Here is a 23,952-nt window from a genome sequence, read left to right on the forward strand (position 1 = left end):
TTAAAGCTTCACTGAGCTACAGATAGTTCCTAAACATTGTCAGTCCTCTTTTCAACCTTTTCTGCCTGGAAATGCAATAGATTGTATGCAAATAACTCCAATCCCTAACAGTTTATCTGTCTTTGTTCTGAAACTCATCAGCAATAGACATTTTTGCTTTGAGGTGGCATGTCTCTGCATCAGCTGCTTCTTGACACCAACTAACTACCTTGGAAGAAAAATAGCTGTATAAATGTATGGATACATCGAGCATTAGTAATTGCAGGAAAATAGCTCTTGCTTTTCCCCTTGGGACTGCAGAGCTCACGGTTGGTTCTTTGCCCATTTGGCATTTTCTTTCTGGAGAACAAAGGAGAGGCGAAGCGTGCGCAGGCACCTGGATAACCCCTTCCCTCCTCTTTGCAAAGAGCAGTGGTCTCTCGTGTCAGGGATTTCCCTTCTATGTCCCCGAGTAGCAGCTGAGGACATACTCTACTCTTAGAAGCAGCAGTCACTGAAGTGAAAAGGGGGAGCTTCTCCGCACCTTGTGTTAGCGGGCCTTAGAGAAACGGCTGCCGTATCGTCATTCCAGTTTACGCGACGGGGCGCCGTTTGCCACCAAGGCCAGCAGCAACACCTAAAGCACGAAATCAACGTGTTTGTTTCACCTCATCCTTCGGTCCCCGACGCGTAACATTTTGCGACAGCGCCGGGCACGGCCGCGGGCCCTCGCGGCGGCCCCAGCCACCGTTTTCGCCGCGGGGGTGGCGGACCCCCCGGCACCCCCGAGGTACGGCCCACGCCCGCCTGACAGCGTCCCACCGCGCCTGCGCGGGGGAGGCCGCGCGGCCGTCACGTGAGCACCGGGGCGGGGCGCGAGGAGGTGGCGGCGGCGCGGCCGCTGGCGCAGGAGCCGCCGGGGCCGGGAGCGCAGGCGCGCGCTGTCCCCGCCGCCGGCCCGGCCCCCGGCGGGAATTCCCTCGCCCGCCGCGGCTGCTGCCCCGCCCCCTCACGGGCCGTCGGCGGGGGCGGTTGCGCCAGGCGATGGGGACCGAGCCCCGGCGGGCACTGTCTGGCCGTGGCGGTAAGGGGGGGCCGGGCCGGGCCGGGCCGGGGGCCTCGCGCTCCTCCACCAGGGGGGGCACCGGGGACGGGGGGGAAAGGAGAGGAGGGGTGGGAGCCAGCGCGACCCCGCGGGGGGCCGGCTTGGCCGTCACCAGCATCGGCGGCCGGAGGACGCTGCGAGGCGGAGCCCGGGCGGAGGGAGTCTGCACTAAAACCGCGCGGGGCTCTGTCGGTGTCCCCCGCCGGTGGGGTGGGGGCTGGGCGAGGGGCAGCTCCCCTCCGCCGCCCCGGCGGAGCCTGCCTGCGGTGTAGCGGTACGTACGCGCGGGGCGGCGGTGCGGGCCCGGGGGCCGGGCCGCCTCGCTGGGCTCCCGCGGTGGCGGAGCCTCGGTAGGCTGCCTGGGGAAAGCGGCGTGGCAGCCGCCGGCTGGTGCCGCCGCGCTCCGGTAGCCGAGTCCCGAGGCGCCTGCCTGGGCGCCGCGTACGGCCCGGGGGGGGGTCAGCATCGACATGCCCAGAACGGCTCCGGCCCGCGGGGTTGCTGGTTCGTCGGTGCCTTCTTTAGCGGTGCGGGGAAAGGCCCGTAACGCCCGTCCCCAGCAGGTGTGCGGTGAAGCGGCTGTCGGCGAGACCGATGCCCTTGCCTTCAGTGAATTTTAAACTAAATTCCGTCTGGTTTCTGTTTTAAGTAGTTAAAACTATCAGTGGTTGCATCGCTATAGCTTATTTTCTCTCATGCAGTGAGTCAATCGATTTCGCCAGCGCTTATTTTCTGAACGCTGTCGTCTTGGTCGCTTTCAGGCTGCCTTAAGGGTCAGGCGCAGGTAAACAGCTGAAATGGATCATCTCGGTTGGAGTGGGGAGGCAGTGACATGCGATGTCATGTTCCCAAGGGTTTTTGCAAGATGACTGAAACATCATTAATGTTTTGGTGTGTGTTACCAAGCATATCTTGGAGGTGAGGTGCAGGTGAAACTTAAAACCAGGAGATTTTGGTGTTTAACTAAGCAATGTAGCAATTTCTAAGCAGTTAATAGAGCATTTGAAACAAGAAACAATGTTGCTTTTGTCTGGTTATATAAAGTGTCACCACAGATTAGTGAGATTCTTGGTTTTTTCCATCCTCTGTCCAAATCCCTGAAGCTAAAACTCCAGAGAGAGAAAACTGTTTTATTACCAGAGAGCTTGTTAATGCATTTAAGTTACTTTACAATTAGGACTGTTGTTAGGGGCACTAAAAATGAAATTATTATTGTCTTGCCTATCTAGTTAAAAATTGGAAGACAAAATTATAAAGTGTTTTGGGGATATTTTAGCTCAGTATATCTTTTTTTTTTTCCCACCCTATTTGCCTCTAGTAAAATATTTGGTAAAGGATTTATATTCTTAGTTAAGTATGTTTGTATTAGTAAGATGCACTTCTAAAACTTCAAGTGCTTTGGAAAATAGCCATAGGAACTATCCCGCTGTATTGGAATGGGGATGGTTATTTCTCTGATAACTGCTCATCCCAGGTGCTTCAAAATGGCATATTTAGTGGAAAAATGTTATTTTGAAAAGTGCAAAGAAAAGTATATTTAAAAAAAAAAATGCATTAAGACATATGAGAAAACATTGCCAATAGGGAGCTCCCCTCATAATCCCTAGTAATTAGGTATACGTTTGCACTCTGACATGCTAAGTGGTTTATTTCCTGTTGGAAAACCCTCAATTATGGTTGCATGGGGCAGAAGTTACTGGTAAAAATTGCTGATTCATTTTTATGAATGCCAGCAAACTTTTGGTAAAGATTTCCAGGCGTTGTTGTAGGACAGTGTCATTCCCTCTGGTTTTATAATATGCCCCATAAAATAGTTGGCATATAAATTTTAAAGTATCATCATTTGTTTGAAAGTTTTGGACTTAGAGTAAAAATTTACATGGAATTCAATAGCTGGTATGTGTTAGTGCTTAAAGAAAGCTTCTATTTTTTTGTTTCTATTTTTAAGACAAAAACTGAACATCTGGAAGAGTGGAAAACATTTTCAATAAATAGTTTTTTAGGGGTTTTTTTTTGTAACTGTAACATCTTTAAATACTCATCTTCAAATCAAAATATGGTAACAACTCAATATTTGTAAGGTTCACTGTTAGTAGAGGAAACTGAAAACATTCTTATGTAAAACTTAAGGTTTTATGTGTGATTTCTCAATTTTGTATTACTGTTGTGACTTTAAAAGTTATCACCCTGGCTTTAGAGAATGCACTGATAAGTAACAGGGGAAAATACTCATGTCCATTACTAAACAGAATTTTCTTTCCTTTTTTTTCTTTTTTTTTTTTAAAGTGAGTTAGTGGATGGCTGAAAGTTGGCTTGACTGTTGACTTGCTGAAATGTTTTGCTGCTTGAGAGCCGTGAGAAGGTATGACATGCTGCTGACCTGATTTACTTTTAGCATATGTTTAAATGTTTGCTTAAGACTTGCATATATGTAAAACTGGTTTGGTATTTTTGTTTTATGCTTATTTCCTTGGCTTTCTCATCTTTACAGCTTGAAGCTTTCAACAGAACATCCACAGCTGAAAATCCCCAAAAGCCATATGCTTGTCCTTGAGTGAGATATTAAAAGGACTCTCAATAAAAGAAGGGTTTTTAAATAGCTTAATTATGAGAAAGTGGTAGCCTAAATCTCAATATAATATCCAATATATTACTGCGTTATTGAGTTATTAAAGCTCAGTGTTTCAAAATGAGTGAATATGTCTGTAATAATGAGCTTAATTTAACAAAGCTTTTCAGTGCCAAAGCTATAAGCTGGGAAGTTAAACTTCAGAGACATGTGAAGAAAAAGTAAAAAGAAAGCTGAAGGGTATTATTTAATCAATAAATTAAATCTGTCTTAGAGTACAATTGCATAACGTGTTCTAGTGGAGATTGTGTTTCATATCTTTCGTGAAGTGGAGACGGATGTCCTCAAAGTGATTATGACCTTGATTTTAACAGAAAGCCTTTCTCTGCTTTTCAAAACTGAGTGAAGCTCTTGGAACAATCCTTGCTCCTTGTGAGCGAAGCCATAAGCATCTTTCTTGCATTTTCTCTCCCTAAATTCATTTTAATTCATTTATTTTGTCACTTCACTTGAAGGATGCCTCAGAATCCTGTCTTTCACCTTCAGTGAATGAATTCTTCCTTCTGTCACGCAGACTAATTTTGGCCTTTGAGCGTTTCTCTTTTAAGCAAGTTCAAAATAGACTTTTGGCTGGAATCCTGAGCCTTCCTACTAGCGTGACAGTGTTGTGTAGATACAAAACAAGGGAACTGAGTTAGCCATACTTGGCCACTTTTCTTGTAGAATACCAGAGGAAAGTTTATGATTAATAAACTTGGAAGTATGATTAATAGTTTCCAGGTACGTTGGAATTTTTTTCTAACTATTGGAAATGGCATGCAATGTAGCTCCAGAGTGGATGTGGGAAATGGTATACGAATAAGGTGAAGAAAGAACTGAGCTCCTTACTTCCTCCTAGAAGCTGGGTCTAGGAGGATGTGGGTTTCTTGCATGGCTGTTAATCAAAACTTCTGTTAGATAGGTAGCTGGTTAATTTACTTCTTTTTTTCCTTGGCTGGAAAGAAATTTTTTTCCTTTTTACTGCTTTGTGTCCACTTGCTGCAAAAAAAAAAAAAATCTGCTATTTTGTTCCTCAGCAAGATGACTGTTTGGTGTTTCTGGATCGAAAATGGTAAACCGTATGACCAAGTGGACTTTTATCCAGTGTACTTTGCTTCTTTTCTTGCCAGGTCAGGTGGAGGTTTTTTTTTCCTGCATCACTGAGCAACTCTGGCATGTTTTTGTCATTGAGAGCTTTTGCTCTCCATAAAAACATGATATTGCTGTGGTACTTCACCATGTCCTGCTATTTTGAGTAGGATCATGGTCTATAGTGATGGCTAGTCTTAAGAGTCTTTCTCGGATGCAGCCACAAAGGAGATAGAAGTGTTTGCCAGTAATACATTTTATCTTTTTTTTTAATCTTCCATCTAATCCACGCACGTGAAAATTGTTTGTAGTCATAACAGTTTGAAATTTTATCCGTTGTCTTACATTACAGGTTTTCTATCCCACTTTTCTACGAAAACTTCTCCTCTTCTCAGCAAGCTGACTTTTAAGACCTACTAATTAGATTCTGCCAACCTCTTATGCAGAAAACATTAGCTTTAATTGCTTTCATGTTTCTAATTGAAGAGCTGGAAAGGTTGACAGAAAAAGGTAAAGGGTCATTGCATCTGCTTGACAGCTCAGCTGTTGTCATTTACTCTACCATTTGCCAAAATGAAAAATACTGCTTATTGTCTGAGCACAAATTTGGGGAATTATTTTTTTTTTTTTAATTAATGAAAGCAGTATGGAAATAGTCTCATATGTTTCTGTGTCCAGGACAATTATTTGGTCTAGGATGCTGAACAAATAGCTCTTTGTAAAACCGTCTTGCTTACTATTATTAATAAAGTTATTACTTTTACGCGAATTGCAAGCAGCTTTGTCTTCAGTCTGCTGTATATTTTCCTATATGGGCCTTGCAGTTTGAATGATACTGAGGAGTGAAACAGCATTGATTAACAGAGCAGAATCCCTACCCTTCTGAGTTGCGAACTAAAATGAACGTTAATCACAGAGAAAATGGTCGGCCCATTGAATTTGTTGGCTTGTGAAATCAGCTGAAGGAAAAAGCTGTTATTAAATATTTACCAATTCACATTTTCTTTCTTGGTAATTAGTTTGCTATCCTGAATGTCAGCTTTGAGCTATGGCAGGAAATTTTGGTGGTCTTTAATTCAGAACTTGTTTTTCCTTCCATTTCAATCTTCTGTTACACAAGTGTGCTCTTTGCAGAACTGTTGTTGAATTTATGTATAACTGGAGGTATTCAATCTTTTGTACTTTCTGAACTTCTAGAACTTCTTCAACTTAACTTTTCAAAATTTCTGATCTTAGGTGAAACAATCTTCTTTTGTTACCACTGAAATTTCTTTTAGTCCTTGTTTTCTTCTATTTCAGTGAAGATCAAAGGGAAAAAAAGTACTGTCTTTTTACTTGATGTCTTCTATAAAAGAGTATGTTTGGGAAAGTAGATTTTTTTTTTTTTTTTTAAAACGGACACAAGTGTGTGGACTTCAGAAACTAATGCAGAACTTATTTTGATTGAATTGTGATTATTATTCCTGGGTAAAATTTAATATTCTTTTGGCACTGCTTGAAAAATATGGGGTTTGACTTTTTAACTTGGAGGTTCAAACGTGTGTAAGGGTTGGCTTTTAAGAGCAGCTTCAGCAATAGTTACAAAACATACCACTAAAGCCAGTCTTTGTCATTCGAACTAGTTGACTGGAGAATTTTTAGTTGAGCCTGCTTTGAGAAAGTAGAGGGAAAAGTTATTGTACTTATTTACATGTTTCTAATCAGCTGTTAGCATCCACCATCTTTCAAACCTGTTGGATTTGCTCTGTACAAATACAACTTTGTGATCCCAAGGGGAAAAATACAGCACTCAGAATTCTAATACCAGTTTTAAATTATTATACTTGCAACTGTGAATGTTTACTCCATTCTGTCACATTCTAATGTAATTTATATCAGTTTGTCACTTGATTGGTTGCATCATACATAAACATTTTATTACTTTATTAGGCTATGTCTGGAGAAGATATTGCTACAATGCATTCTTCAGTCAAGAACTTTGTCAGGAGCTGATGCCATCAATGCTCTCAGACCTTTCTATTTTGCTGTGCATCCAGATTTCTTTGGCCAGCATCCCAAAGAGAGGGTACAAATCTTTTAGTGTGCTTTCTTTATAAATGTGTCATATATCAATGATGGAAATTTTCTGGTTTTCCTGCTGTCAGGGAAACAAAAGTAGTATTAGAATTGAATACGGTTGTTATCAGAGAGCAAACGTGCACTTTGTTTATTTTTAACAAGGACAGATCCCTTAAACACCCATTATTTATTAGTCATATTTTCTGTTTAATTGTTATAAAGAAAATACTGAATCCTTCCAGTCTAATTTATAATGCATATTACTTGCTTTATCACTTTGAAATGCTGTGCATTATATTTGAATGAATGGATTTCTTTAAGCTTGAAAGCCTTAAAAGTGGTGCTTTGGAATGTACAAGAATGTACAAGTATGGACATCATAGAGTTTATTAATGCAAGATAATTATTAATTTATGCTGAGAATATGAACAGCTGGCAGTTTGTAAAAACTAATTCTACATGTAAGATTAAAAAGGTTTAGATTAAAAATGGCCAAATTCATCATCTGTAACGTTTTTCTCTTTTTTTTTTTAAACAGGAAGTAAATGAAAACTCTCTGAAGAGATTAAATGGCTACTTGGAAAATCTACAGAAACCAGGATTTCGCTCCGTTAAGCCAACTCAGCTTACTTTTTATGTAAGAGAAAGAGAACCAAACTCTTCTAATGTTCAAGAATCCTTCAGTTCTTCAGGTGCCTTTATATTGTGCAGAATGTATCTTCCTGTATTTAATGGTCTGAAAGAATTTACTTAGCCTTGTGCAGTCATAATGACTTTTCAGCTGAATAAAATCGTGTCAAACCATGAAAATATGTATTAGTTCAGACAGCTGGGACCATCCCAAGTAATTAAGTATCTTAAGCTTTAAAAAGCATTGAAAGAATGAGAAATTACGAAGTTGAGGTCAAGTTACAGTATGAAAAAGTAAGAAACATAGGTTGATGTAAATGATATTTTTTCTGCTTTTAATGCCGTTGTCATGTTTAACGGGAACAACAGTTGGATCCTTGTTTTCATTGCAGATAATGTGTAGTACACAACATCAGAGTGCTTGTAGGATCAGTAGGAACTTACTCTGTAAGCAGAATTTGTAGAATATCTGAAGCTTCAATTTACCACATTGTCTCTTAAGCTTTGAGACTACAGAAAATACTGCTGAGTTTGGTATATTGGTTTTGATTAATTTTATTCTGCATATTTGTCTCTGATGTACTGATATGCCTTATCTAACAGATGAGTTTTATGTTCTATATCCTGCTAGTCAAGGCACTTGAGCAAATTGTGAGGGACCCTAGTGCTAGAAAACAAAATCATACTGTTTTTCAACAACATAGTAGTGTTATGTCCAGCATACTTAAAATAACAGTTGAACTGGCAGCTGTGTTCTGCTCTTGAGACTAATGCTTGCTCTCTAATGAGGCAGTTAGGCCCAACTGCTAAGTGATGTGACATAGTTTTAGCCAGTGTTCAAGTGTAATGTTTTGTTCTGAAGCTTCTCTTCATAGCCTGTGAAGAGCTGTTGTAGTACTGTGTTTCTATGGTAAATTATATCCAAAGTGATGATCAGTAATAACGTGAATTGTGTAGAGCTGTTGGACAAAACTGCCGCTGCTGAAGAGAAAGCATCCTTTTTTGGGTTATGCTGCATCTGTAGCTAGGTTTCCGATTTGTCCAATGATTCGGATAGTTAAAACCACTCTATATTTTTGGACACATAACAGTTTTAAAGGTTAAACTGCATGTGAATTTTGCAGTGAGTATTGAAATAACAATATCGTAATAATTTCCAACTATGTATGCCTTGTTTGGGTTCTTCTAAGATGAGAGAAATGTGAATGCATTTTAAATAATTTTAATTAAATAATACTGATTTTGTGGGACTTGTATTTTTTAGGGTTTCGAGCAGTCAGTTTTACTTTACATACTAGGGATCTCCTGAGCACAGTATTAGTTATTCTCAACTCCTGCAGTTTATCTACGGAGCATGTTCAAAGTTTGAATGTGAACTCTCAGCCCCACAAGGAAGCAAAAAGCACAGTGAACAGACCTATCAAGTGGGATAAGACCTATTATTCATTTACTGGATTCAAGGATCCTGAGGAGGAACTAGAACAAGCCCAGAGAATGGAAACAACTTTAATGTATGTAAGGCTTTTATTTAACTGGTATTTTGTAACCTAAATTGGTCTTATTCTAATGCTAACCTTTTTAAAGGCAATCAATAAACATTCTGAACAATACAAAATTTTATTGTCCAACATATAATTCTGCCACACTTTTTATAATTAAAGAGGGTTCGAATGAGCTCCTGGGATAACTATAGCTAAGCTGAGGCATTCTTGTCTCTTTGCCCAGCATTCATGTTTGGTCAATCCAGTTTTAGTTGACCTGGTTTTTCAGTTTTGAGGCATATTGGTGGCGATTCAGAAGGAGGCAGAGGTTCCACGTGCTCCAAATAGCTCCTTACCTCTTACAGGACTTCCGTAACACAAAACTATATGGCTATTAACTTTTTTGTTAGTATTTTGTTATCACATTCTGTTGGGGGTGGGAGATAATACATAAAAACTAAGGTTAGAATGTTTTAATTTGCTGGCTATCTTAGTGTTGTGCTGCTGACTTGTTTTTCAGCATACCAACCTTAATATTTAAATTGAGGCAATTGTAAATACTGAACTTGCATTAAATGCAGCATGTTCTGTATTTGAAGTTCGTTGTTTATAAAATCTGTATGTGCTCATTTTGAGGAATGGTGAAAAATACTGCCTTGAAAAACTTTTTGTAACAATGAGACTTGGGTGCCATTTGAAATAAATGCAGAACTGTGGTGGTAGTTATCTTCAGAGCAACAGATAGCCCTCATCCTGCCTAGGGCCTCACAAATAAAACTACTATAATATATTCTACTGTAAGGCACTTAACTGAGATTTAACAACACTAGAGAATATTTTTTACTCATTTTTACACATTTACAAGAAATGCCACAAACAGTTACGTATTAACAGTCTGGTTTTAATACCTAGCCATTTGGCAATGGGCCACTCTTTGTGCCTCTGAGTTTGAATTTTTTCGCTTAGAATACCGTATGAGAATGGAAGTATTTGTTTGTAAAAATAAGAGTATGAAAATAAGTTTATGCTATGAACAAAGGCTAAATCTCTTAAAGAGTAGCTTTTTCCTAGAAATAGAATGATCTATATTGAAAGTTTTAGATGTACCCTGTGAGTCATGTTTGCCTGGATGTGATTATTGACAAAAGAACTGTAAAACTTTGACCTGCTTAATCTGTGTTCATCCCAGCTCTGTAAGAGTTACCTAACTTAGCCCTTTAGTGCCACCTCCCTTATCTGATAGTCTACTATGATCACTTTGGTTGTGGTTTGTTTTTTTTTTTTTAAAGGCAGATGTGTGGGAACTTTTCGTTAAAGTGCTAAGTTCTGAAGCTGCCTCCCTAAATCACACTGATCTGCTGCTCTACACCTTTCACACCTTTAAGTCTTATGGTTGTAACACTGTCAATGTCTTTTGGTTCAATTTGATTCCCTAGTCCCCCCCCCCCTCCCGAAAGACATTAAGCGCCAGGTTTTCCTTTGTAGATATCTTAAGGTGAAGCATTTATCAATTTCAGTTTCTGTCCTCTACTTTTAAAAAAATCTCTTTACCTGGTAACTTGAAATAAAATGTTAAAGTTAACAGTATGAATTCAGTTAGTTGTACTGTTTGCGTGAAAGATAATACAGCATGCCTCTACTGTTGGGTTTTTTCTTCTTCTTTCAGATCCTGGCTAGATGATAATGAAGCAAAAGCAGTAAAAAAGCTGCAAAAGAGTTTGCCACTTAGAAAAGAACTAGAACGTTTAAAATTTGAACTCTCTCATAAACTCCAGCTCTCAGATATCAGGTAATAAATTAGATCAGTTGGACTTTGCATTAAGACGGTCAAAGCAAGGAAGTGTTGTGTAATACTACGCCATGAGCTTTAAAGACTTATTCCAGCAAAACAGCTATATGTCATATATGTAAAAGTGTTATTGTACTGAATAATGTTTTTCTAGAAGAATTCTATTGGGATAAAAGTTTCCTGTTGAATCTGCTAAAAAAGACCTGTATTTGTAACTAAGAACATAGGTTCCAGTTGAGGCAAACACATAAGCACTTTAAACAGGACCTGTGCGTATGCATTAGTTTCGGTGTTTTGCTGGATAAAATTGCTGTTCCTGAATTCGAGTGAATATCTACAAAGGTAACTAGATTGACAGTGAAATGCAATGTTGCACATGGTACATATTGACATCCTGTGAAGACTTAATAAAAATGTTGTTCTTTCTAGTGTCTTGTTTCCAACACTCCAGAGGAGGAGGAGATTTGTTTGCTTGAAAGGGCTGCGTACAGTTGGTGATCTTGATTCTCCAGAATATTTTCCAGAAAATAATTTATGATCCTTTTTTGAATGTTGTGCCTTCGATGAGGATGTTCTGAAGTGTGATATTCAGGATGGGAAAATGGCGATAATGGAAAAATAAACTTTAGGGGATTATTTCAAGGGCTAGTGTGTTAAGTTGTTCTTTTAACCAGGAATGAGAGAGTTGGAGCTTATGAAATTATGCTTTTGTTCCTTTCACCCTGTAAAAGACCCTGGCTTCCTTTAAGCTGAAGCCAGTTTTTTTGAACACAATTTCTAATCCTCTGCAACTGTGCTGTGGTGGAGGTTTTTAAGTTTCAGAAACAGTCTTCAGTATTAGATGCTTAAGTTTGGTTTTATTAATGGCTTATATTTAATTTTCTTATAGTTTTTGCTTTTAAAATGCACTAAAACTCTTGTGTTCCATGAAGATTTATTAACCTTCCAAAAGTTATATTGTTATAATTAAGAAAAGAATGTGTCAGAAATCTGACAAGCAAGTATCTTAATAGGGAACTGCTACTTGTGATCCTGTAGCCTAATGCTAGTGTTCACAGAGATCTGAAAAAACAACAGGGTCTTTGGCTTTATTCCTTTGACTTTAAGTATAGTATAGTATAGTATATTCCTTTGTATAAGTTTAGGACAGCTGAAGAGAAGGTAGGATCTATAAGCCACCTTTTTACATTCCTGTCTGGTGCTACTGAAAGCAAAGTGATAGATATTGCTAGGTAACAGTAAATAGTTATTAGAATCACTTGCATTATAATATATTGAATTGCCTCATAAGTGCTGTGGCATAGTGCCATTCTCTGCATTCCAAAGAGTGGTTTTTTGCCAGGTAAGCTTCCTTAAATGAGATGATGTGGGTTGACCCCAGCCAGCAGCTAAAGACCACACAGTTGCTCGCTCATACACCCCCAGCAGAATAGGAGGAAGAGAATAGGAAGAGCAAAGGCAAGAAAACTTGTGGGTCAAGGTAGAAGTTTAATAGGTGAAGTGAAGCAAAGCTGTGCATTCATGCAAAGCAAGAGGAGGAGTTCATTCACTACTCCCCAGCAGCAGGCAGGTGTTTAGCCCCTTCTGGAAAGCAGGGCCTCAGCATGTCTAATGCTTGCTTAGGAAGACAAATGCCATAACCACGAGTATCCCCCTCTTCCTTCTCCTTTCCCTCAGCATTTATTGCTGAGCATGACATCATATGGTCTGGAATATCCCTTTGGTCAGTTGGAGTCACCTGTCCTGGCTGTGTCCCCTCCCAGCTTCTTCCCCACCCCAGCCTACTCACTGATAGAAAGGGGCAGAGTGGGAAGAAAAAGTGAAAGCCTGGACACTGTGCCAGCACTGCACACTGACCAAAACAGTGGTGTCTTATCCAGACTGTTTTAGTAAAAAATACAAAACACGAGTGCTATGAAGAAAATTAACTCCATCCCAGACAGACCCAGTACAATAAGGGAATGGTAATTTCCCTTTTTGAGACAGTTTTGTATCAGCTAGAAGTTTGTAAAAGGATGTAATTTTTCAATACACTGGGACAACTTCACAATTTAAATCCTTTTTGAAATTCAGTTAGGAGTTTGATCTATATGTGATGGAAGAGATGTCAAAACTATGTATATTAGTCACCAATGTAACACCTGGCCTCTGTATGATTTAACAAAAATTATTCCACTGTAAAATATGAATATATATATATGTAGCAACTTACATGGTAATGTTTTGGGCTAGGAACTCAAAGGAAAAAAAAAGAGACAATGTCTTTATATACAGTATTTGCTCCTCTAGACAAACATTACAGGGTGTACAAACAGAAACTGCATGCCACATGACTGAACCAAATACTGAGTTGTCTGTTGCTCTTTAATTACGAACCCTCTTATTGGGGGAGAGATTTGCAATTCTGTTCTGTCTACCAAGTTTTATATCTATTTTTCCTCTGTCTGGTTTTATTCTTTTTTTTTTTGTCATTCACTTTAAGAAAGACTGTGAAATTTTATTTAGGCTTTTTATCTGTTCAAATAGCATGTGACATGGACAGCTTTTCAGTAGGCCTTTGTTTACTGTTTCAGTGCTATTTTGTTTGAGTTGTTTGTGTTATAAGGCTTTCAGCTGCATCTCAACTTCTGTGATTTTTATTTTTTTTTCAATAATGTTGAGAATAAAATACTTTCAATTATATTTTTATTTAGGTGGCAGAGAAGCTGGGGTATTGCTCACCGCTGCAGCCAACTACACAGTCTAGGTCGCTTAGTCCAACAGAGACCTGAAGTATTAAAGAATGTTAAAGGTATTTCTGTTGCTTGTTTCATATATTCTAATATAGTATTGATTCAAAGGTGAGCATGAGTCTTCTGTGAAAAGGGACCTCTAGTTCTTTTCACAAATGCTTTTGATAACTGCAAAAACAAACCTGCCAGGCTTACTGCAAAGCTGGTGAGAACTTCCATATTAAACTACTGGGTATTTTTTAAAGTGACCTTTCCTTATAGTGTATTTGCTACACTCAGCTTCTATTTTACTTCTTAATAAATGCAAACTGAGAGAGTCAAAGGCACTAGACTTAGTACTAACAAAGTAAAAAATCCAGACTGAATCTCTGAAAGGGTGGAGGTAGCAATAGATTGTTACTCATGGTAGATTGAAGACAAAAATGCAAGTAGCTCTCTAAAGAGTCAGTATAAGGAAGACTTACTAGAATACCTTTAAAATCATATTGCCTTCTCTCATTGTGCATGTTCCATAAAATACCTATATTAAAGTCTGTATTTTCTCAGGAAAAACTAAAATATTCTGTAAACTTGCCCTACCATTCTTCTCATACAGCTCTTTGACCTGTGGTGGTAGCTGTTTCCTCTAATTGTAACTCCACATTTTATGCCTGTCTGCAGACACTCAGTTTTGAGTGGCTTTCATTTGAGGGTTCGCCTAATCCTTTGTCAAAAGACAGAGTGGGTAGGACAATAAGTAGTAGTTTTAAATTGTATCAGGTTTCAAATTAATTTCTTTACTTAAGCATGCGAAGGATTTAAAGTGCTAGAGAAGTCTGTCTTGTGAACCTGTTGTAGTCTCCATCTTTTAAGATCTTTAGTAATATACTGGACAAATATCTGTCAGTAATTATACAAGTACAGTCGATTTTGCCTTGGGGTACAAGGATGGACTAGATACCTTAAAGTCAGTGTTGCTCTTTCTTAAGGATTTTGGAAAACTGATATCTGAAAGCAAGAGCTTCTATTTAAGCCTTGTCTTGTAGATTAATACATCACACAGAAGGCTTTTGTGGAAGCTTATTTTGATAAATAGTTGTCTGTGCTTATACCCTAAAGAATTATTGAGGATCTTTGTACTTCACTTAAAACCATATTCAGACTCAAAACTGATTTGTCCCTCCCAAAAGTAAACCTAGTATTATCCTTCTATGTTTTCTCTATTCTTTCTTTAAAAAAAGAGCAAAAACCTAATGTGAAAGTGTTTCTTACAGCTTGCGAGTTGCAGAGACTTCTGTGGCAGTAGTGTTGAATGGCTGTGCTAATAGTTCTTTGGCCAGCCTTTACCTTATTTATATACACTTTAAGCATACAGCATATATTTCCTGCTGTGTACATGATTTGTACAGATTCTTTGAATATGCTGCCTGCTGAGATTTTCTCTTATTTTAAAAATATTCTTTTTAAGAAAAAAGTCCAGTTAACTAAAAATCTATCAAGTTTAAACAGGGAGAAGGCAAATGCGAGGTAAGGTTTGTATGAAAAAAATTCTTGCACTGGAGTTTTCAAGTATCACTCTTTCAAATTTTGAGAATAACGAAAGCACCTACTCGTGTGTGTTTGTGCTGCAGGAATGCGTTGTTTGTGACGTGTTAGTAGCATAGTTAAGCCTTAAATAATTGTGGGAATAATTGCAATAACCCAAATTAATAAAGAGCTTTGTTCAATCTTTAGGACACACGGTGGTATTTACAGACCGTTCAGGTATGAGTGCAGCAGGCCACGTAATGCTGGGGACCATGGATGTTCACCATCACTGGACCAAAGTAAGAAGATTTCAAAGTAAATTATAGTGCCTTTTGTTATGACATCCTTTTTTTAAACTATAACCAAAATATTAATTGGTGCAGATAACTGATGAGTAATTTAAAGCAAACACATAGCTACTGTGTTTAGCGTGTGTACGTTGCATTCTAAATTTAATCCTGTGAAATACTAAAACCAATCTTTGTCAGATCTTACCACTGCTTTCACAGCAGCAGTCCTACCTCTGATGAGATATAAAGAAAACTAATTTGTTATGTGGTGTTCCCGTCTATGCAATGAGCACTGGCAGAATATTTCGTGATCCATAAAGAGCTCATTCCCATGAAGAATTTAGGAATCTTATTCAGATTTTTTGTAAAAATGGAACTTAAAAGGAGTTGTGAAGTGATCATTTCAGTCAATGGCTGCTAACCAACCTTGTCACTCCACTTTGTTCTTTTAGGCAGATAATGTGGATGTTGCAGGAATTTATCTTTAGTGAATATGTGAATTCTGCTGCTGCTTGCGTAAAGGTTGGAGTTGACAAGCTTTCTGGCATCCAAATTGATAAAGTATTATATTCAGAGGACCACAAATACAATATGTAGTGATATCAGCATGTAACTTAAAGAAGTTTTTTTAAATCTTGGTTACTGAAATATTATTGATAGTTCTATCAAAAAGTATTTCTTTGTAAAGGAGATAATTGGTGGAATTTAATAGTTGAGAATTTCACCCAGCTAGAATATCAGAATATTCTATTTATGTATTCCAATCAATTAATAATATGAAAATCTAGCACTCAATCCACAGCTTCTCTAGTGGTTGTTTGAATTTTTGCCTGTATATGTTTCACTAAGGGAGAAAACAAACCATGGTTTGTTAATGTGAATGATTTACAAAGAACTTAAACTTAGAAACTAGAATTTAATGCAAAACTTCCTACTCTGAGATTTGAGAGTGTTGATAGTCATTGGAATAAAAGTGTTCTTCTGATTAATACTAAAATAAACACTGTCTTCCTTGAAAAGAGAAGATGCTTCCTCTTTCTAACCTTTGCCAAGGGATTTTCTGAAGGGGTCGTATATACACACACAAAGTATTGCGCAGGTGGGACAATGTGTGTAGTTAGTTATGGTGATGGTATTTGCTTTGGAAGACAAAGGCTTTTTATTTTAAAATGATACACAGAAAAAGGCAGTGAAAATCTTCATGATGTTGGTTAGCCACTTGGTTTTTAGAGAGCAGAAATTTTTGTCCAATTCTAACCCATTTTAGAGAGCAGTCCTAAGTGCTATTACTTTTGTTACTAATTACTAGAAAAAGGAAGAAGTAGAATAGTGTCCAGGTCAGTCTGTAGAATGCTTGGTCAGAGGTACAATATTTAGAGGATTTTTGCAGTTTTTCTCTATAACAAATGCAAATGGTGAACCAATGGATTTTATTGTGCCAAAAGCTGTTCTGATTCTACTACACTCTTGGGTTTCTAAAGAGATTATTCTGAAATCACTTGACTCGTTCCAGCAGCAGTATTTTTTGTATGGAAAACTATGTTATAGTAATAACTGGGTGGAAGGTAAGTAGTGACTACTACTGCAGACTTTCCCTTTTCACTCGTTGCCCTGTTCCAGCCTTCTCCTTATCACACCTTCTATGTCTCAACTCACAAGTCTGATTGCTTCTTAACCTTTTCTGGTATAGGTTTTGTAGATCAGAGATCTGGTACCTTCCTCCTTTCTTCTCTCTCTTCAGACTCAAGACGAGCTAGGTTATCATCCAAGAACTAGTTCTAGCAACAGAGACTTCTTTTTTTTTTTTGAGCATTGGTATAAATTAAGCTAAAACACTTTTGACTATATGTGGAATAGCTCTACCACTATAACTGTGGTGATAAACGTTTTATGTAAGCCTCAGATTACAATTTTTTTTTTTCTGGGACTATTATTTCTACATATAGAGAGAAAGAGGACATCCATCAATCTTGTTATGGCCTTTTGGTGCCTTTATAGTATAAATACTGAGAATGCTTACGAGTTTGTTCCATTATATCATGCCCCAAAATGCATATATTTGATACTTCTTATTTTTGTTTTTTTTTTTTTCCTCTTGGGTTCCATGTTTGCATTGTTAAGTGTCTCATCTTTTATAGTTTCTTGGGGTTTTTTTTCATTTTTTAAATTCTTAAAATTAAGTTTTACGCTTTGTAACATAGGAAATGTTTGTTTATGTGTGCATACAGATTTTTGAGAGATTGCCAAATTATTATAAACTTCAAAAAAGGCTGCTGTTGTTGGAAGATCGGATAAGCCAACTTCTGGGAGGCATACAAGTAATATATATTGAAGAACTGCAACCACTGTTGACTCTAGAAGAGTACTACGAGACTCTGCACTCTTTCTATAATAAATTACGTGACAGTAGACTACCTTTTCATCCTCACAGTCTGCGAGGCTTGCAAATGATTCTGGACAGGTAGGTGTTTGCAGGAAAAGTTTCTTCCTTTTAGAGCTTTTACTTTTTTTTTGTTACACTGATTTTTGCTCTCTAGGAAGAAAAATAATATCTTGGATTTTCATTATGTCAAAGTTTTTGTTTCTAAAGGTTTTAAGTGCCTTTTTATGGATTAAGAAGGAATCAGATTGAAAATCCTGCTTAATTTCATTCAAGTTAGAGTCAAAATTCTGTCTTTATCTTAACAGTATTGTGCTGGGTTAAATCAAAGGTTTTGTGCTGTCAGGTCAACACTCAGCTGTGTATGTTGGTGCTGCTGTTTTTTGAGTATTGTTGACAGTTGCTTTTGAAATGTAATTTTAAAAAAAGCTTTATGTATGATGCTTCTGTGTTCTCATGAACCAAATTTGATTAATTTTTTACTAATTATTCTGGTTGTAATTAATTTATATTCTTTTATCTTCAGAATTCATTCTGAAAATAATTCATGTAAATACTTGTGTAAAAAAAAAAAAGATACCTTGTTTTTAACTTCCATTATATTTCGTTAGTGACAGATATGCGCCAAGCTTACACGAACTCGGACACTTTACGGTCCCAACGGTCTGTGATCCAACAACCCTTCAATGGTTTATTTTTGCCAAAGCACAGAAAGCAAGAGAGAATCTGAAGAGAAAGGAGGAGTAAGTGTTCGTGTGACTTGATACATTTAGCTCATGAAAATCTTTGTATGTCATATGTTTTATTTGTAGGAGGAGGAGAACTTTGAAGAATGTATTTATGCTCTTTTGGTGAAAAAAAACCCCTTCTGTTTATAAAACAGAACTTTACCCATCAGCTTTACTAAGTAAAATATTTCAGCATTCAGTGAACACAAACAGTTGTTAGAAAATACCTGTCCTTCACCTTATAGAAACAGTTGTACTTTATTCAGAAATAAAAGATCTTTGCTTATAAGACAAAATTACATAATGTTTTTACTTCCTCAAAGGAGAGGTGGGTTTTTTTAAGGAAGAGACCTTTTTATTGAATAAGAAAAGTAACAAACTTCTATTAATGTTACTTACATTGTGGCAAGAAAGCAGTGAAATCTAAACTAAAAATAACTGAAAATGACTAGAGAATTAATATTTCTAGTTGTTTGTCAGTTGAGGAAAAGGTTAGTTAGCATCTAACAAGGGAAGAAAAAAATCGGGATAGAATGATGAGAGAAATACCTCCTTGGTACTCTTTCACAGGTGCAAGTGAGATGAGAGAGATGACAATAGTGAGTCATAGTACCATAAGTCCATGACTTGTTATACCTATCTGAACTGTAAATTTTGTTCTTGACCTGGAGAACAAGTCTTATGAGGAGCCGCTGAGGGAACTGGGGTTGTTTAGTCTAGAGAAAAGGAGGCTGAGGGGAGACTTTATCACTCTCTACAGCTACCTGAAAGGAGGTTGTAGTGAGGAGGGTGTCCATCTCTTCTCCCAGGTAACAAGTGGACGAGAGGAAATGGCCTTAAGCTGTGCCAGGGGAGGTTTAGATTGGATATCAGGAAAAATTTCTTCACCAAAAGGGTTGTCACGCATTGGAACAGGCTGCCCAGGGAAGTGGTGGAGTCACCATCCCTGGAGGTATTTAAAAGACGAGTAGATGTGGTGTTTAGGGACGTGGTTTAGTGGTGGACTTGGCAGTGTTAGGTTAATGGTTGGACTCAATGATCTTAAAGGTCCTTTCCAACCGAAACGATTCTATGATTCTGTGACCTTATATATTTCATGTGTGTTTGAGGATTAAGCGCATGAAGTAGAGATACTGTTTTTGTTTTGAATAAAATACTGTGACAGGTAACTGGGTGTTACTGTCCTTTTAGAGGTTGTTACTGTAAGTTTATTTATCTGCTTTGGAAAGCTTTTAATGAATTGTTGAAATATCACACTGTCATGAGTGTATACATGATGTATAGATCCAGATATTTTTTTGTGAAGGTTATTTTAGGCATGAGTCTTACTGAAGGCTTTATGATTTTTAGCTCTTCTAAGACTCGATTTCTTGGGAAGATATATTTTTGAGATGGACTTCAGTAAAACGTGGAGGTTTGGAATTTTTCCATGACCCTAGTCCAGCTTTGAAGTTAGGCTATTTTTGCCATGTAAGTTGTAACTGCTGAATTAGCTCCCTATGTAGCTGACCATATGTGACAGCTGGGAAAGTACTGTCTGTAGAGGTTGGGAGGGATGCTGTAGCAAATGTATGCATTTGCATCTGGGTAACTCACTTTCCAAAAAACCTCACACTACCCCACATTATAAAGACACTAATCCAGGAAAAATGTGGGGCTCCCCTCAGAGTTATAAGCAGCTGCATTGTAAGAATGTAAGAGCCAAGCTACATATCTCAGCTCTTCTGTTGTGTGTTGGATGATTGCTGGTTTGTGTAAAATAGTAAAGAACAACTATATTGGGTCATAGCGAAGGTCTGTCCCCATCATCTATTAGCTTACAGAAAGGCTGTATGAATGGGGCAGTGTGGTTTTTTTGCTCTGTACTTCTTCCCGGTTTCTGACTGACTGCGCTTAAGAAAATACTTAAAGCTGGAAACATTATCTCATGTTAAGAGCATTCAATAGATCTTCTTTTTTTCCTCCCTCTTAATTTTCTAATTATTTTTTGAGCCAATTTACACTTTGTGGCTCCAAAATATCCTGTGGCAGCAAATTGCACAGTTGAATTACATATAGCATGTGTATATGAAGGAGGGAAGAGGTGTTCTTTGTCTTATAGACCCATGGCCTGATGAATTCGTTTGTTATTCTTTTGTTCTTGTACTGTGGGAAATACAAAGCAGTCATTCTGTATTTATCACCTCTGCTTTTTTTTGTGGATTTCCCCTTAGCTGTCTTTTTATTGAAGCTGAAAACTCCCTTTTCCACTTAATCCTTCCTTGAACAGAACCCATTCTGTACTTCTGATTTTCCTTAGCCTCCTGTCGTTGTTCAAGGGGCACCGAGATAAAGGAAAATATTTTGAGATGTATTGGACTTACTTTGCACATGCAGATGAATGTTTTACATGCAGTAAATAGCATAGCATAGCTGGAATTCTGTATGACCTGATGCACTGGGGAGTTCAAATGCTGCTGCTCTAGAACATTGTCTTATCTGTGTGGATAATGCCAGTCTTCTCCTAATGCAGGGTTTACTATGAATCTACTGCTCCTTCCCTTGCTTTTGTAAAGTATCAGTTGTGTATTGAAAGAGGTGTAAGCCTCCTTGTGGAGGTGACTAAAAATAAACCTGCGGTTCTCACTATGTGCAGCTAACTTTATATCCTTCAAGGGAGCCTGAGGTTTCACAGCACAGGAAAGCCTGGTGCTCAAGTATTGGAGAATGTGCTCAGGAGGGTGGCACAGATATGGTCAGTAGAGGGGGCAGGCTTGCTCCAGGTTAACTCACTGGCTTAGTTCATCCCTGACTGCCAGAGCTGGGCTGGACTCTTGCACAGTGATCCGAGTGCCTCAGCAGGGTGTGGTGCCATGCAAGTACACGGAGATCCCTTACTGACCTCTGGAAAGAGCGGTGTTGAGCCCCTGTAGTAGTGTTTTCACATGAGTCGGATAGTCTCAGTCGCCGTGTCTGTGCTTCGCTTGGGCTGATTCACATCCTAGTGGCTGTGCAAATGTGCTGCCGCCTTGTAGCTCGTGCCCTGTTTAGCACAGGGTCTGTGTTGTAGGGCAGCAATAGTGCTGTTTCTGTAACCAAGTTGACTCTGGAAGTATAGCTACGTTCATGTGGCACAGTGCCGGAGCTAGTGAGGCTTGCTGAACCTGAACTGTCTCTGCATTAGATGATTGGTCACAGTTCCCGTTACTCTTAATTAATTCTGCACATTAACTTTATTTCTGAGTAGCTTGATTTTGCCATGTGGTATCTTGTCACTCTTTGTCTGGGGTGAATGGAAAAAATCATCTGCAAGCTGTGAATTCAATATTCATAGAATCATAGAATCATTTAGGTTGGAAAATACCTTTAAGATCATTAAGTCCAACCGAATCCATATACTTCTGCAATTAGTAAGCTGCTAACATGTTTAATATGCATCAGGTGACTGTACCTGTCATCCATTCTTTTTTATGACATGCAGAGTACTGGTCTTAGTTAAGAAGGCAGAGTAGTTACTAACATGATTTTATTCTTAAAGCTTACACTTCCAAGGTTATTTAAGTACTTTCATCCCTGACAGTAAAAATGGAGTGTTATAGGATTTTTATTTTGGTATTTTTCCCCATTACCCAGTGAGCAAAAAAAGTTGTGGTGCAGGCTTTCAAATGTGACTTGTAGGCATGCTGTTGGCCATAGTCATGGAAGCATGTTCAGTCTAGCCTCTGAGGTAGACATGGGTATGAACCTGCACAAAAATCTCAGCTGTACCATAGCTGTACATGAAGTGACACCTTTGTTTACATGCTGATAACCTACAATTATACTTATTTCAAGGGGTTTTTTTAAGAGATAAAGTTCTGATTTTTTCACTGTATATTGTCTTCATTTGCTAGGATGATGATTACCGAGAAAGAGCTAATCGATACTTCTACTGAAAGATTTTCTTTGGATCGGCTGTATAAGGAGCCCAGTGTTTCCAGCGCACAGATGATAGATTGTTGTAAGCGACTGCTAGAAGAGTCGTTGCCGTACCTACAAGGCATGCACCTTTGCATTTCGCATTTCTACTCTGTGCTGCAGGATGGAGACCTGTGTATACCTTGGAACTGGAAAAACTGAGGACATATCTGATAATCAGATTAATTGTTTATTTTCTGTAAGAGGCTATAAATATGAATGTTTTTAAGAGTAAATTATTTAAATCTGTATTTTGATATCAGTATTCAACCCACAAATTTTATTCCAACTGCTGTTCAAAAAGGATTGGAGTCCTAGACAATTTGCACAATGCACAGTACTGCCAGTTCTAGGAAAGATATCTGTAAATTCTCCATACTACTGTAGGAGTCCCAGTGTATGGTAGCAGTTGTGAAACCACGTTTTTGTAGTGAATTATAAAAATACATTAAATTGCAAGTCTGTAAAAATGTGCATGTGTATTTTTAATATACATGAAATAGCTCATCTTAAATAGAGTGTGCTACTCAAACCAGACACTACATGTTATCTTAAGGGATTCATTGAATGCAGAAGTTCAGTACATAAGTTATCTGGTGGCAATATTGGCATTTCATATTGCTACCTATTACTGAATTAAAAAAAAACAGACAAGGGAAAAAGCATCAGAGTATTTCTACTTTGCAGAAGAAAGCAGGACATTAACTTGGTCTCTACAGCAGAATTTCACATGCTAGTCCAGTGTTGTTGTCTTAGAATTTCAAAATCTACCAGTGGTACTGTCTGCAGTTACTTTAAAGGAGATGTCATTCTCCTTTTGTTTTCTGGCTTTTGCTGCATAAATACAGACAATCCTCTTTACGTACACTATAAAAGAGTGCAAATCCCATTCACAACACTTAAAACCTGAGTAGCTTAATGTGACATCTAAGGAAAGGAAGCATTGATTTCTGTAGGATTGTCTGCACGAGTAAGTACTTCTCAGTAAGAGCAAGGAGTTTGCATTAAGGCAAACGTGTGGATCTTTACTGGTACTTTATTCCTTGAAGAAAATGAAATAAAGTGTGAATGAATGTCAACACTTTTTCATTGTAGTACATGCCAAGATGCATTTTGTATTTGGGTTACTACTTTGCAAAATATCTTTTGAGAAGAACCAACTGCTTAATGTTTCTGGACTTGAATTCATCTATAACAACTGGCAAAAAAAAAAGGAATTGTCAAATGCTTACTTGCCTTGTATTTATACTTGTATTGAGCAGGGAAATTGTTGTGGTTCTCCGTTTTCTCCTGTTAAAAGGCTCAGTGTCAAGTTGTTTATTATGTTGCCAAACTTAAAAACCCCCACTGTGATTTCAAACATGTCGATTTTAAAACATGGAGACAGAAGTTGTGATTTCTCAGGCCTTTAATTCAGCCGAATGACTAGCAATTCCTGTATGGGTTCTGAAGATCAGTTGATAGTTTCTTCTAAGTAGTTAACTTCCATTGCGCACTACTTCCCCTTGCTCCATCTAGCATGTCTGTGTCCCAGTTGTGTTAAGGCAGTGAGCCAGTCCCATCAGTTGTAGCCCAGCAATATTCCCTGTAACAGCCCTTTGAAAGTAGGGTGTCTTCAGGAATAAAAGCTGAGCGTGGTAA

At 38.3% G+C, this 23,952-nt stretch overlaps 1 protein-coding gene across 6 annotated transcripts; it reads left to right on the forward strand.

Annotated features, from left to right (window-relative positions):
• The first annotated feature begins 912 nt into the window (after positions 1-912).
• Positions 913-23,952, forward strand: TCAIM (T cell activation inhibitor, mitochondrial). Of its 6 annotated transcripts, XM_068405447.1 has the most exons (12): positions 913-1,063; positions 1,786-1,868; positions 3,371-3,446; positions 6,711-6,846; positions 7,378-7,531; positions 8,734-8,980; positions 10,617-10,739; positions 13,433-13,530; positions 15,185-15,276; positions 17,496-17,728; positions 18,259-18,390; positions 22,248-23,952. In XM_068405447.1, exons 3-12 carry the CDS (start codon positions 3,418-3,420, stop codon positions 22,471-22,473), a joined length of 1,470 nt encoding a protein of 489 aa, XP_068261548.1. In that variant the 5' UTR covers positions 913-1,063; positions 1,786-1,868; positions 3,371-3,417; the 3' UTR covers positions 22,474-23,952. The 6 variants fall into 6 exon arrangements, with proteins under 6 accessions (XP_068261548.1, XP_068261549.1, XP_068261550.1 ...); XM_068405448.1 differs by lacking the exon at positions 1,786-1,868; XM_068405449.1 differs by lacking the exons at positions 913-1,063; positions 1,786-1,868 and adding an exon at positions 1,237-1,358.

This window comes from Nyctibius grandis, chromosome 7 (genome assembly GCF_013368605.1).
Source record: "Nyctibius grandis isolate bNycGra1 chromosome 7, bNycGra1.pri, whole genome shotgun sequence".
In the NCBI taxonomy this organism is placed as follows: domain Eukaryota; kingdom Metazoa; phylum Chordata; class Aves; order Nyctibiiformes; family Nyctibiidae; genus Nyctibius; species Nyctibius grandis.

What these genes read in the sequence shown, in the direction of transcription:
- TCAIM (XM_068405447.1), top strand. Translation starts at nt 3,418, where the DNA reads ATGTTTTGCTGCTTGAGAGCCGTGAGAAG. An exon ending in AGAATGGAAACAACTTTAAT is followed by an intron (nt 8,981 to 10,616) that starts GTATGTAAGGCT and finishes TTCTTCTTTCAG; the next exon opens with ATCCTGGCTAGATGATAATG. An exon ending in TTGCAAATGATTCTGGACAG is followed by an intron (nt 17,729 to 18,258) that starts GTAGGTGTTTGC and finishes ATATTTCGTTAG; the next exon opens with TGACAGATATGCGCCAAGCT.